The sequence below is a fragment of the Cuculus canorus genome, chromosome 4 (assembly GCF_017976375.1).
Source record: "Cuculus canorus isolate bCucCan1 chromosome 4, bCucCan1.pri, whole genome shotgun sequence".
Taxonomy (NCBI): domain Eukaryota; kingdom Metazoa; phylum Chordata; class Aves; order Cuculiformes; family Cuculidae; genus Cuculus; species Cuculus canorus.
In genome coordinates this window covers 7,686,264-7,699,733 of record NC_071404.1, presented here as the reverse complement: position 1 = coordinate 7,699,733, position 13,470 = coordinate 7,686,264, and the positions used below count along the sequence as shown (strand labels likewise).

Genomic DNA, 13,470 nt, shown 5'->3' with positions numbered 1-13,470 from the left:
TGTAGCAGGCAATGCCACAGGAGGGCAAGCAAACACCGGCAGCATTAACTTACCATTTCAAAGCTCTTTCTCCCTCAAAAGCCAAAAGATTCCCATTCCCCTATAAAGCACTCCAAATTTCATGGGAATACTGAGGCAAACAGAAAATTGTCATGATATAGAGTGTGAAAGCTGTAATCTCCCAATACTAAAGGGTAAGAGATGCGCTCCCGTCTGACTGAGCTCAACCAAGCACAAAAGTCAATGAGGAATAATTATTGCCTGTCCAGAACAACCCAAACTACTTCTAGATGAGAAGTTTCTACCAGGGTAATACAATTAGATCCCCCAGTGGGTGACACAAGATCCAAATCTGATTTTTCCAGTCTTCACATCGACTATTCCCAGGCAATGCTGCCTTCTACAGTGTGGACCCTTCTGCATTCTATGTTCCTAAAGAGTCATTTCACAAATGTTCACGTAAATGCTAAGTCCTCCAAAGTACTAAGACTTCCTGCCTTCCTGCAAATGGGAAGGACTTGCTGCCTGTGGTCACAATGCAATATCACATGAGTTCAGTTCATGCTCCTATACCAATTTAACCCACCACATTTTTTTCCAGGTTGACTTCCTGCCCAGGTTAGCTCCCTAAAATACAAAACAGCAAGGTCTGAAGAGCTATCACACTGGCACAAAGGAGTGACAAGGCTAGGAGCAGAGCAGGTCAAGGACAGGATGGTGGTGTGGTCAACTTCAGTCATCTTCAGCTGTCAAGAGATCACACCTGAGAAGCATTTACTGCCAGGATCCAAGCAACTGCAGCCAGGCAGAGGAACAGGAGTCCTATTTGTGCTGCTAATGACCCAACTTAGCAGGACAGAAATCAAGTGCTTGACCTTTCCCAACATCATGTGAAGCAAATGCTCCATATAACATGGCTCCAGCATTATCTACAAGGCACAGGTGCATGACTTCAATTAGAAATGATCAGCATTCCATACATAACAGCGCCTTTTGACATAACTCTGACCATCCAAAAACACTTGGAGGCTCAGTTACCATCTTCTTCCCACCACTCTTACAGCTCAAGAGCACCAAATAATTCCCCGTTAAGTCTCAGCACTATTACTTGGAAATCATATTGGTAGCCACAATATCTCTCTGCACGCTGGTAGATCTTAAACTTGGTGCTTGGTTTGTCCAGGGACCATTTCTCAACCCCACCCCTAAAGTAACTTCCACAGAGAACAATGCTGCTGGTTTGTGTTCACAACAGATTTATTCCCCTCTTCGCCTGTACCTTTCAAGGGGCAGGAGCTGCTTGAAACGAATGGTTCCTTCTGGTTTCTGGGAATAAAAGGCTGCCCTCCATAATCAGGGTATTGTTCTCCCTAAATGGACCCAGACTCTGTAAACATGCTCCTCTGCGAGGCACTGGGAGGGTGACTGCGAGCGTGTGTATACATACATGCAGGGAATGTGTCTTGTTCTAAAAAACAGTAAATTATGTTAATTCATTTCCTCTGCCTAAACACTGGTAATAAACTTCGGGAAAGGAGGAGGAAAAAGTAAACAAGACTCAATTACAAAAAGGTGAGAGGGAGAGGTAACCAAATAACTCCACCAAACGTCTCCTTTGGGAAAGGACATTCACGTTACAGCTCACGTGGGCTCCGAAGAGCCCTTCCTCGGCCCTGCTGGAGGTATAAATGCGACCATACAATTTCTTTCTTTTATTTTGTAAGTTTTCAGCCTGTTTTCATGAGTTCAATGAGCCCCCACCAGTGCCCTGATCCACACTGAGTACATCTCTGGGGGCTTTGCTCCACACGTGACGTGAGCCCTCTGGTGACTGAAGGCAGTACGAAGAGTCAGACCCTATTTGTAGTTTTCTAACAAGAAAATAATTTCACTAACCAAACCACCACGCTTTGACTCAAAACCCTGATTAGCACAATTTGAAAACAGGGCAGCGTACTGTTCTGGGAATTAACTTGCTTGACCCCTAGTCTATAACGGCACTCAAATAATCTGTGAGTCAGACAAAGTTGAAACACTCTTGGAAGACCACACTGAAAGAATTTACTGGATTTATTGGATTTTCTAGGATAAAAGAAAAATAAGCCTTAAACTCCACTTAGCTAGTCCATGGTCTCCAGAAAGACAAGCTTTTCCTCCTGACACTATCTAGAGGAGGAATGCTGCCTATGCTGAGCAGCACTGTTTGGGTCTCTTTTTTAATATATATATTTTTTTCTCCACTGGAAACTCTCAATAAATAGTAACAATTATTATAAATATACAGGCCTATTGCTGTGGCTACTTTTGAGTAGCACCTTGCTGCTTTCTTCCTTGGGATCAGTGGTAAAACACAGAGAAAAGGGACAGATTCCCATTCCAGTGAAGCCACAATCCTACTCCCAACAAGAATACTCAAGAGAGAAGAACCCTCAAATGAGCTTCGAATTAAATACCCTGAGGCTACTTCACCGGTGGCAAAGGACTACTCTGGTGTTTCCAATAAACTTCCAGTGCGGGGATTAATCCTATACACAGCGCTGTCACAAAATACTGCTTGGAATCCTGCAAATCCTCTGGCCTACTTGTGTTTGAGGAAACAGGGAATCAGGAAAAGCATTCTGCCTCAGTGATACAAGCAGGACCTTGCTCTGGTCTAGGTCAAACACCTACCCATCCCTACCTTAGGTTTCTCCAGCCCCTCTGCAAAATGCTTCGACTTAGCCTCTACTGCTTCTTTTTGTCTCTTTGTATCCCAGAAACAATAGATGTGTGCTGAGAGCAGTGGCAAACATCTCCAGATAACAAATCCAGCAATTAGAAATCAACTGTCCAAAGCCAGTTCTCTTGCATATGCAAATATCTCCTTAATATTTACCTTAATATTTACCAGGTTTACCATTCCTTGTCAATCAAACCTGTCAAGGAAAAGTAAACACCTGTCCTGGGTCTGATTAAGTTGAAAGCTCCACTCTCATCAGCCATTAATAAAATTAACCCCAGCAAAACTGCATTTCTGATTGGTTGCAAATACCAGGAGGAGGAAAGATACTCATCAGCGCTCATCTGTTAATCTCATTCTATATTAACTATTGCGGATCACAATGAACCCTCCCATGGCTTGGTGCCACACTGTACAGAGCTGAACCATGGCTTGGGCTTATCAGGCCTCAAATGTTCCTCTGTGGTATGATTATAAATTTAAATCCTACTCATAGATACTCAGTCACAACTCACTGAATGAAAAGTGACTATCGCCTTTGCAGTGGAGAGCAATACACAAATACTGAATATTAAAATATGAAATCACTTATCAGAGCACACAGCCTGATCTCCGTATGCTGGTGGAGCTGGCAACTCTTCTCCCAGTTTCCCACTTAAACTGCCTAATATATATTAAACACTTCCTAATATTACTTGTTTGGTTAAAGAAACACTGCCATTAAAATGCTGCGTTAATCTGCTGAAGAACAGGAAACGCATTAATCCATTCAGAAGGCAAGCAAAATGGCTCACGGCATCCTCTTTCTGAAGGGTATCTACACTCTGAAGGAATTTTAGCTATCAGTTTTACATTGACTGGTTGATGCCAAACAAGCATTCCTCTCTTCACAGAGAGCCTGCAGTATCCCTGGAGAGATATTCCACAATGTCCAGAGGTTTACCCTGTTATTCATTAACCCTTCCGTCTTTGACATGTAGCTCATATACCTGTAACTCCTCTGACACTTTTCATTGCTTAACCAGTGTTAACAGATCCATTTAGGTGAGAGCAACAGCTGAGAAAAATAGCTTCCTCAATTACTCCAACTCACACATAATTCATCAAGAAGAAAAAGGAGGAAAAGAAAACACAGTGCCTCAGTGTCTGCAGCAGCCTAACTCCAGTAGTTTGGTTTGTTCAGCTCTGGGTGGCTAGTGGGGCTGAGTAACTGTCTCTTCTCCCTTCTTTGGGGTTGATTTGGCCTCACCCCATCCAATTCTGTCTAGAAAAAAGAAAGATTTAAACCTAAACCAGGCAATAGTAAGATATTAGCCACCCCCTCTTTCACAAGAGAATGCTTCTACTTAAGAGTCATACATTGGTCAAAAGACAGTTAAGCATCACATCTAGATCTAATGACATGGGGACACCTGGCAAGACACAGGTGAAAAAAAATAGAGCACAGATTTGTAAAAGATGCATCCCAATATCCTCTTCAGAGCATGCACTCGAGATCCTCTCCCAAGGCTTGGCTGCACTAGGTGTCAACGGCAGCAGTACACTAATGAAGCCTAGATTTTCTCTTAGAGGCTGGCTAATGCTTAGATTTCCCTCCACGTCCTCCTCCAGACTTTTCCTTCTCCCAAACATCTTCTTCTGGGAACAACTAGGTAGCCCGCAATTGCTAGAAGAGTCTTCACAACACCAGTACCAAACTCTCGCAGCCATCAGCTCACTGGGTGTGCGTGTGCAAACCCAGCAAGGAGAACATACATTTTTAAAAAATGCCTATTGCACAAATTAAGTCCACGTTTAAGTTGAAAGATTAGATATTAGGAAGACTTTTTTTTTCCTGTGAGGGTGGTGAGGCACTAGAACAGGTTGCCTAGAGAAGTCGTCGATGCCTCATCCCTGGAGGTCTTCAGGGCCAGGTCAGATGGGACCTTGAGCAGCCTGACCTACTGGGAGGAGTCCCTGCCCACAGCAGGGGGGGGCAACTGGATGATCTTTAAGGTCCCTTCCAACCCAAACCCTTGTATGATTCTATGATTTCTGCATGCGTCTGCTGTTCCTGTGTTTTTATCTACCATGCACAAATACCAACAGCTCCTAAAATACCCACCAAAGTCAACACCCACCCAAGTGGCATCTAGGGCATGACACCTCTTGCATTACCCTCTTCTCTATCACTTGACAGGATACATAAGATTGTGTAATTCTTTCATGAAATAAATTTACCAGACATATGGAGAAATTATTTTGGGTCTCGTGAAGCTAGAAGGGGCTCATAGAGAGGCTGAGAACAGACAGAGGTGCAGCAGTCCTGAGAAACATTAACCTGCTCTGAGAAGCCTCTGTTCTCAATTTACATTTTCCTTCCCCTAGCGAAGCTCAAAATTAAGTTTGAACACTTAATGGAAGAAGTAGCCTGGAGTTATTGGCTGAATTTCTTCCTGAAAATTGGAGTGGTTGGGATGAAATAAAAATGTTAGGTTATTCACAGCACTGCTGGATACTGTGTTTCTACTGCGATACAATGGGGAGACTGTGTAATCAGGGCAACCAACCAAACTCCATGCAGCCCATGTTTATTTGACTCAGAACAGGGCTGGCTGGGTGAGAGGGAATCAGAGACATGAATGGATTCAGCAGCAAATGCATATATTAACTTGCTAAATAACACTCGCACCAGTCTTCAGCCCCTCCACACCTAGCAACACTGCCCGTAGAATAGCACTCTTTCTTTGGGGATAAACCCCTCTGTGGCAACTCAAATTTAAAGCAATGAATTTCCAAGTTGCTTTCAGCCCCAACAGTGCACACTCCAGCCACCGGCAGAGCTCACAAAGGGCAGACGCAATGAGCTTTCAGAAAAACAACGAAAAAAAAAATAGAGTCCAACCTATCTGGTTGATCAGCCAAACGGCAGGATCTAAAATGCCATGCTTAGCCCACATCTCTCCTGCTCTTGTTATGTGGGGGATCCATATGGAGATTGATATCACAGATATCCTGTGTAAGTCAGAGATGGATACAAAGCCCATGGAAGTGAGTAGAAGTCATTGCACCAACACTCACAGGCTCTGAATCGGGTTGTAACCTGTTAAAAATGGCATGGGCTGCACCTGCGTATCTCATACAACATCAGGATAGCAAGATTAGATTATTCCAGCTTGCTTTGGAAATATCTTTCTTCTCCCTTGGTACAATGTCTACTAAGAATGAGCATCAGACTCAACAGACTTGCAGCAGACAGGAGCGTTTGCAACTTATTTTAAGAACAGAGCCAGTGTGAATGTAGAGAAGTCCCTTATACGACCCAAAACGTTTAGTCTTGGTGCAAAATATTAGGATAGGTCAACACAGCTAAATGCATACAGGGTCACTAATATTAGAGAAAGCTCCTACTCAAGACTGCCTATAGAGAACAAGAAAAGGAATAGAAATCCAAATTAAATGTTCAAAACATGAACAAATGTATTTCAGCTTGAGCAGCCCACCAGAAAACACTGGAAGAGGTCAAATGAAAGACAAACTCCTTGAAACAAGACAAAATGAGCACGTTAAGGAAAGCAAGGGGAGAAAGGAGTGTTTCCACCTACTCCTGTAATGCTGGGATACATTTCCAGGGACCCTTTAAACAGGACGATTTTACAAGTCACTGTAGACACAAGTAGGAGTTTCACATCTCGGGGAAAATCAGAAAGCTGTGCTGATACCCTGCTCTCACTGAACAAATAAAACTATGACTAATGGTTGTTATTGATTTGTGGGGTTTTTTTTTAATTTGAATTAGGCACAAGAGGACCTTTGCACTATTTTCCCCTTTCAGTGGAAATTTTTAACTCCTCCAATAATTAATCCAAAAATGCACAGCCAACGACCATCTCTACTGCAATCACCCTACTCCGTGATGAGGATTCTGCACCCAGAAGTACCAGCATCACTTGTGACAAGACAGTCACTGAAAAAGGAATTATCAGACACGGCATGGAAAAGCACAGCTCTGTCAGCCAATTTGTGCTAAATGACAAACTTCATCTTTAGTTGATAAATTAGTACCAACGGTCCCAAACATTGAAAAGCATGTACTTACTTGCCAGCAAATGTCACTTCTGGGGTTTTTTTTTTTTGGTTTTGAATAACATTTTGTTCCTGTAAGAATCAATTTTCTGTAATTTCTCAAGTCCCACCTAATGGCATATGAAAGTTTCTTCTGAGGCTAAGTCAGACTTCGGAGTCAAGCCTCCTTCACTTCGTACAAGTTCATCACAAAAAAAGACGTATTTTAATCTGCTGCTTGCATCTTTTAATGAAGGTCAAAGAAACGTACAGGCTTGGAAAACAAAGTTATAAAAAATTTAAGGAAAATCTAAATATATGTGAGCAATTTGCCTAGTTTTGTAATATTCCTAATAAAAAAAAAAAAATCAACCCTAATTCTCCAGTATGACGCACACTGTATTTTATGTTTAAGTTCAGTGGCAATTTAAAGCAGCCAACAGCCCCAGAAGAAGGGAGGAACCAGGGTTTAGAAAAATAACATGGGTTTTCTTAGATCGCACGTTGACTGTAGGTACAAGTCATGCCAACAGCTTATTCATGAGCAAGTTCCCCACAAGCATGATCCAAAAAATGCCCCAAACTTAACCCAGAGATGTGCAGTGAGTTACATAAAATCTGAATCAGGCTGTAGATCTGAACATGTTTCTCTTTCACAAGTGAGAAATGACCTAATGGTTATATCTAGTAACAACCACTCAACAAGAATAAAAGAACAAAACAGAAGCCAACAACTCTCTCTCTTTTATTATCATTATTTATCTTTTAAACATTTATTACCATTTACTTATAAACTCCAAAGTTACAGAATAAATATGTTTCTCAGAATGAAGAATTAATCTCCCAAGAAATAAAATTAAACCTTCTAGCATCCTAATTCCCTTTCTCCAATGTTCAGAGGCAAAAAAATGGCACATAACACTATTTCTGCACACAACCTGCTTGAATTTTGACATGGCCCCATCAGCAAATTCCCGGTAAAACAGGCATCAACCAGTTCTGCAAGCCAAGCGTCACAAAGAGAAGTGCCAAAGTAGAAAGCAATTAAGGTCCCGCTCTTCCCCTCCCTACGCAATGCACCGAAAATGAAATCAACATTCAAACTAATTAGTTTCCAGCGGAATATCAGTTTACTCGCCAAGAGAGGGTTGTTACTGCTCTTACCAAAAACTTCTAAACATACCATCCGAAATGTTTAAGCCACGGGACCAAGCCAAGCACATCCCATTGTTACCATATACAGTCACCAACACGAATCGGATGGCAACTTGACAGATTTGGAACAAATATTGCGTTGTGTGTCACTGAGATAATACAGGCAGGAAAATATCAGATTGTATTACCTGTATCCGACCGGAGGTGTGGAGTGGTAGGAGCTACATTGCTGCAGGACATAGTCACTAAAGGTTAGTGACCCAAGATGGCATTCGTCCCTGCGGAGGAGGGCCAGGGCAGGACATTGAGGACTTTCATGCCCAGTAAAGGGCTGCTTGGAGAGAACAGGAATGGAGTGACACGAGGGATGAGCCACCGGACCTCCACTATTATCCCAGGTTCAGGGCTGACGCTATCCGGTGCAGCTGGCAACCAGGCTGAAGCTGCCATCCTACACGTTGGCTGCCAGCCGGAAGGCACAGTCCCTCTTAGAAAGCCACAGCACACTGGTTTTGTTCTCAAAGAGTGGATTTAGTGCACACAAGTTCTTGTCTTCACCCACAAGGGAAAGAAGGGGCTTGGATATTTAGCAAAATAGCTCTCAAAGAAGACTTTTTTTATACGGGCTCCTACCAGGAGATCCTTAGCACAGTAGAAGATTGATCAGTGGGGAAGTTGTTCCAGATTAAGTTTTTTGGAGGGGTTATTCCTGTGCATTTGCAGGTGTAGACAAGCCCTTAGCCGAAGTCTTGACATTTCAGCCTCAAAAGCATTGGTTCAAACTTAGCCAGAGCTACCTCATCCTTCGACCCTTCAGACACAGCAAGTTCTGCACCTGAAACTCTAAAATTAGATCTGCTGTACGCTTTGGCTGGACACTTCGAATATATTGTCTTTTTCTTAAGAGTTTACGTTAGATCCCTAAGATAAGACCTTTTTTTGCAGTGCTTTCTACCTCAGTGATGTGATACGCTGGGTCACAAGAAAGGACAGAGCCAGCGCGCACAATTCTGAACCTGGAAAAATGCCCCCATTTGCTGAGGGGAAGAAATGTTGCCACATTAGCCCAGTAAGTCATCCATGCAAGGCCCTTCACCTTAAAAGGTATCACCTAAATAAAGATGTAGAAATAACACAACATAACATTTAATGCAAGATTGCAGCTGAGCACTCAACTGTCAGGAAATATCAAAGCCGGAGCGCGTGGGCAACTTAATTCTGCCCCCTTGTGCAAATGCACTATGGCACAGCCCTTCCCTGAACACAGGGCATGCAACCAGCCAGCTCCAAATTAACATCCTAATTCCAGCATAAGTTACTTTTGCCTAATATGAGCAGAAAAGAAGGACCGGCACTTTCACATCGAGCCTCCTCAGCCACCTTTCTCACTTGATTGCAAGCCAGCAAGCACCTATTTAACTTCTGACGCCTCAGATTAGGAGGTATTGGCACGCTTTGGGCCACACACGTCTAATTTGCAATCAGGATACCAATAATAAATGCATTTTGGCCAAAACAAAGAGCCCTTCTTCCTCCGGAGTAAAGCCTTGCAACCTCAGGCTGAGATTTGGCCAAAGGAACATCTATAAAACCCAAGAAACTGAAACAGGTAACATTTATACATCTCCAGCGGTCGAACGCACCGTATGATACATTCGGGAAAAATCCACAGGCACATTAACAATCGGGCACATTTTTCCAAGAATCTGAAATTGTCCCAATGTAAACACGTAATAATTGGAAATTTTGACAGCACGAAATAAGATTGCAACATGCACAAGAGTGTCTCGCCTCTGCTCACTTATAAGTTCAGTCTTCCATCTACATGCTCCACTATCAAAAATACTCTCAATCTCAAGGAGGTCCAAAGCAGGATTTAAATGTTAGGATTTTGTCTGTACTTTTAAAGCAATGACACCTTTTTCTTCTTCACTTTCTCTCTGTTGGTATCAGCACATGAATGAATGACATTTTGCATGGGTTTAGCCCTGTTTTTTAAACCCTATTTCTACATCATTTTAAATAGATAGGATCATCTCTCCATCCACTAGCAAGACAGATATTTTCAGCTCTAAGAAGAGTTCAAATAACCCAATCACCAATATAATCCTATTAAAGTTACATTAAAAAGATCCTTCCATAGGAAAAACAATGATGTTCTGAAATTAGCACTGTTAATTTTCTGTCACTTCTTTACACAACAACAGCCTACAGCACTTCATTTTCCAGGGGCAATAAAAGAATACAAGCAAGACAAGTGCAACCCAAATTTAAACAGAGTCAACCAGTAAAGCAGCCAATACTCAGCTCACAACAGAGACAAAAACTTTTTGTCTTCTCCTGCCCACTTCAGATCTTTTCCGGAACTCCACTAACTTCTCAGGTCCATTGCAATGATATATATCCATGAGGTCATTTTAATTCATACACTGCTGCCCATTGCCTACAACTTAAACTGTGTCTCCATTGTAAACCTTGCCTGGAATTCAGACTTGCAGGACTTATAGCCTATATACTGTTTTCTTTTTCATTCAGCTCCCAGCCAAATCATTTTATAGTGCTTTTGCCTCCATAAAATATTTGCTTGAGAGCCAACGCCAAGAAAGAAAAAAAAAAAAAAAAAAAACAATGCATTAACCAAACTTTGGGCTTTTAGAGTAACACTCCCCCTTCTCCTTTCCACCCTCACCCCCAAGGTTTATTTTTGGCAAGTTAGAGCCCAAGCAAAGGGCAAGTTTAAACCTTTTAATTCACAACTCCATGGCAAAGTGTGATTTAAAGTTCTTTCAACAGTTCACGCAACTCCGATACTGTTGGGAATTGCAGCTGGAGCAATCTGCATCCTAAAGCCATACCCCCATTCTCCTGGAACAATGCAGCCCCTCCTTTGTGACCAGAGCCGGGGGAGCTGAAAGCATGGTTTCTCATTCAGGGTTTCCAAGGACAGCACCCACCAAGGTACGACACAGGCGAGCAAGGAGGAGGAAAAGCCACCGCTCCTTCCACTCTTATCCTTTGCTTAAATCACCTTTCCATAAAGAAACTTCTTGTACTCCAGGCCCTTTCTGTCAGTCCCAGGTCAATGTATTTCAAATTGTCTCTGGTAGGATAACCTGTTTATTGAAATCTGATCAACTGCTGGAGCTCCAGCGTTAACATACGTTCTCGCTGTTGGGAACTGTCATTTGTCTGTCACCGAGAAAGTTAATGGATGTGTTTGTTTAGTTTTGCTAGTGGGAACATACAGGGCAGAGGCTCGAGGGATTACAGGAGGGGAGAGGTATTTCTGATCCACAGAGGAATGCAGCTGCTTTTCTTTAAAATTGTCTGTGTATTTTTACACACACACAAGAAAAAAACCCTGGAAGTTCACCTGCGCCTAAGAGACCTCAACAAACTCAGAGCGACTGTGCTCCATCCAAACCAATGGCTTGGAAACACACAGGTAAGGAACCACCACACACGGGCACGAGCCTGCACCCCTGTGCCGATAAGGAACATGCACGAGACGAGTTCACTCCAACAACAGCTCCCTTATGAGTTCCCTCCGAGGGCACCGTGGGTGTTTGCGGAGCACGAGCCTAGCAGAGCAGAGGGAAGAGTGCGAGCGGCAGAGTTTGCAGCAAGCGCGGTCTCCTTACCTCTTGCCGAGTCCGAAAATGCAACTATCCCTGCGAAAAGGAGCGCGAGCTGCAATTCCATTTTGAAAACCAGACTGCTCTGTATTGTACAAGCTATCGTCCTCTCAGACCTGGCGGCAGGAAAAAAGGAGAGCAAAATAATTACTGGGGAAAAGCACCGAAATGACCCACAACTTTGGAGAGTTTTAAAACCTATGCGAAAACATAAGAGCAGAGATAGTAAATGAAAGAGTAACGTACTTGTAATTCATTCCTTGGCACTCAGCAAGTAAAACTTTGCCCTCCTCTCTGCTTTAGCCTGATATAAATCAAGAACCCACTGAGGCCAGCGAGCTCCTCTAAGTTTACAGTTAATGCATAATTCTTTGGTATCCTGTACAGAACCAGTCTGGAAGGCAAACAAAACGCTAGAGAGTGGCCATAAAACAAGACTTCAGGTTAACAATTTGCGGAGGAACTTGGGGAAGGGGGAGGAGGAATGTAGTTACCTCTCCCATCAGCAGCCCAGAAAACTTTGTGTTGCTGCTCCAGTGCCCCTCGGACAGGCTCTGCTGTGGGTACAGCCTTCCTCTCCTCCACAACTCCTCTGAACAGCACTGATTTCTCCTCCCTCAAACCCCACTTGTTCCCGTCTGCTCCAAAGGTGCGTCCCGAAGCGAAACCGCACTCAATAATCCACGTTCTGGAAGATGCCTTCGCTGGGATACGCAAACCCGGAGCAGATCAGGTTTACATTAATTACACCCCGGTCTCCTCCTAAAACTCTCACTCTCTAAACACTGTCTGAATTCCTCACCCTTGTAAACTCCCCGGTTTGAACACTCCGTGCCCCCAGGACACACAACACCCCGCGCACAGCATCCAGCCAAGCAAATACGGGCGCCTCGCTCTTCGCTTCCCAATTATTCCAGCGGAGACCCCGGTTCGGAGGGGAAGGGGGAGGGAAATTGGTTTTACTGTTCATCGCTGTTTGTTTGTGCGATGTATCAATGGGGTCCCACCCCCCCGGGAGCGGCCGCTAACGGGATATTGGCGGCCGGGAATTGGGGTCGGGAGGATGGAGAGGGGGATACCCCCAGCTTCGGGACATGCCTGGCGTTTCCCAGCGGTGTGTTAGCGCTTCCCCGCCCCGGGGCTGACCCAGGAGGGGATGTCCCAGCCGGGGCCGGGGGGCTGGTGTGGGGCACTTACCTCGGGTGCCGCCGGGGCTCTAGCACCGAGCGCTGCCGCCCGTCCCCGCCGCTCGCCGCTCCATCCCCGCGGCCGGGCGCTCCGCTGCCTCTACCTCATCCCCCCCCGGGGGTGCTGCCCTCCGCTTTGGGGGTGCCCTCCCCACCGAGCACCTCTCCCCCTTCACCACTGGCTTTTTACCAGCCTCCCTTTTTTTTTTTTTGTTAGCCCAGGGGGGCGATTTGTTTGGGTTTTGTTTTTTTCCACTAAGGGCAAGAAGCTAAAGAAAACGGAAGAGGGGGAACCTTGTAAATTGTTTTTCCAGCTTTCCGGGTGAGGGTGAGGCTGAGCCTGTGTGTGTATGTGTGCGCGGGAGGGACAGCGCGGAGCTGACAGAGCCGCCGGGATGCCCGGTGATGCCGTCCCGCGGCTCGCCCAGCCGGAATCCCGTTTAAGGAGCGAGGGGAGGAGGGGAAAGGGGCTGGGGAAGGGGAGGGGAAGGGGGGGGAAGGTAAAGGGAAGGGGAGGGGGGGGTAGAAAGCCGGGGCGAGAGAAACAAGCGATAAAGCAACTTTCCCTGCAGGGCTTTGTGGCTGCGGGGGCAGAGCCGCGGAGGGGCCGCCCCGCTCCGAACTTCGCACCAATCCCCGGCAGCCCCCGCCCTCCCCGCCGGCCCCTCCGACCCGCCGCTCCCCTTAACCCTTTGCGGGGGCGGAGGAGGGGAGAAACGGCGGTCTGCGG

At 45.0% G+C, this 13,470-nt stretch overlaps 1 protein-coding gene across 7 annotated transcripts in view; it reads right to left on the bottom strand.

The window, feature by feature from the left end:
• FGFRL1 (fibroblast growth factor receptor like 1) overlaps positions 1–13,208 on the bottom strand; it is a 173,945-nt gene extending 160,737 nt beyond the window's left edge. The window contains exons 1-2 of one of the 7 annotated variants that reach the window (XM_054065160.1): positions 13,035–13,208; positions 11,560–11,669 (exon numbers count right to left, since the gene is read on the bottom strand). In XM_054065160.1, coding sequence (XP_053921135.1) covers positions 11,560–11,620 — 61 coding nt within the window. In that variant the 5' untranslated portion in view covers positions 11,621–11,669; positions 13,035–13,208. Of the gene's footprint in view, positions 1–11,559; positions 11,670–11,799; positions 11,930–12,047; positions 12,188–12,355; positions 12,521–12,750 lie in introns of those variants that run through there. The other 6 variants (XM_054065158.1, XM_054065154.1, XM_054065156.1 and 3 more) reach the window with 6 other exon arrangements.
• Positions 13,209–13,470: the final 262 nt, after the last annotated feature.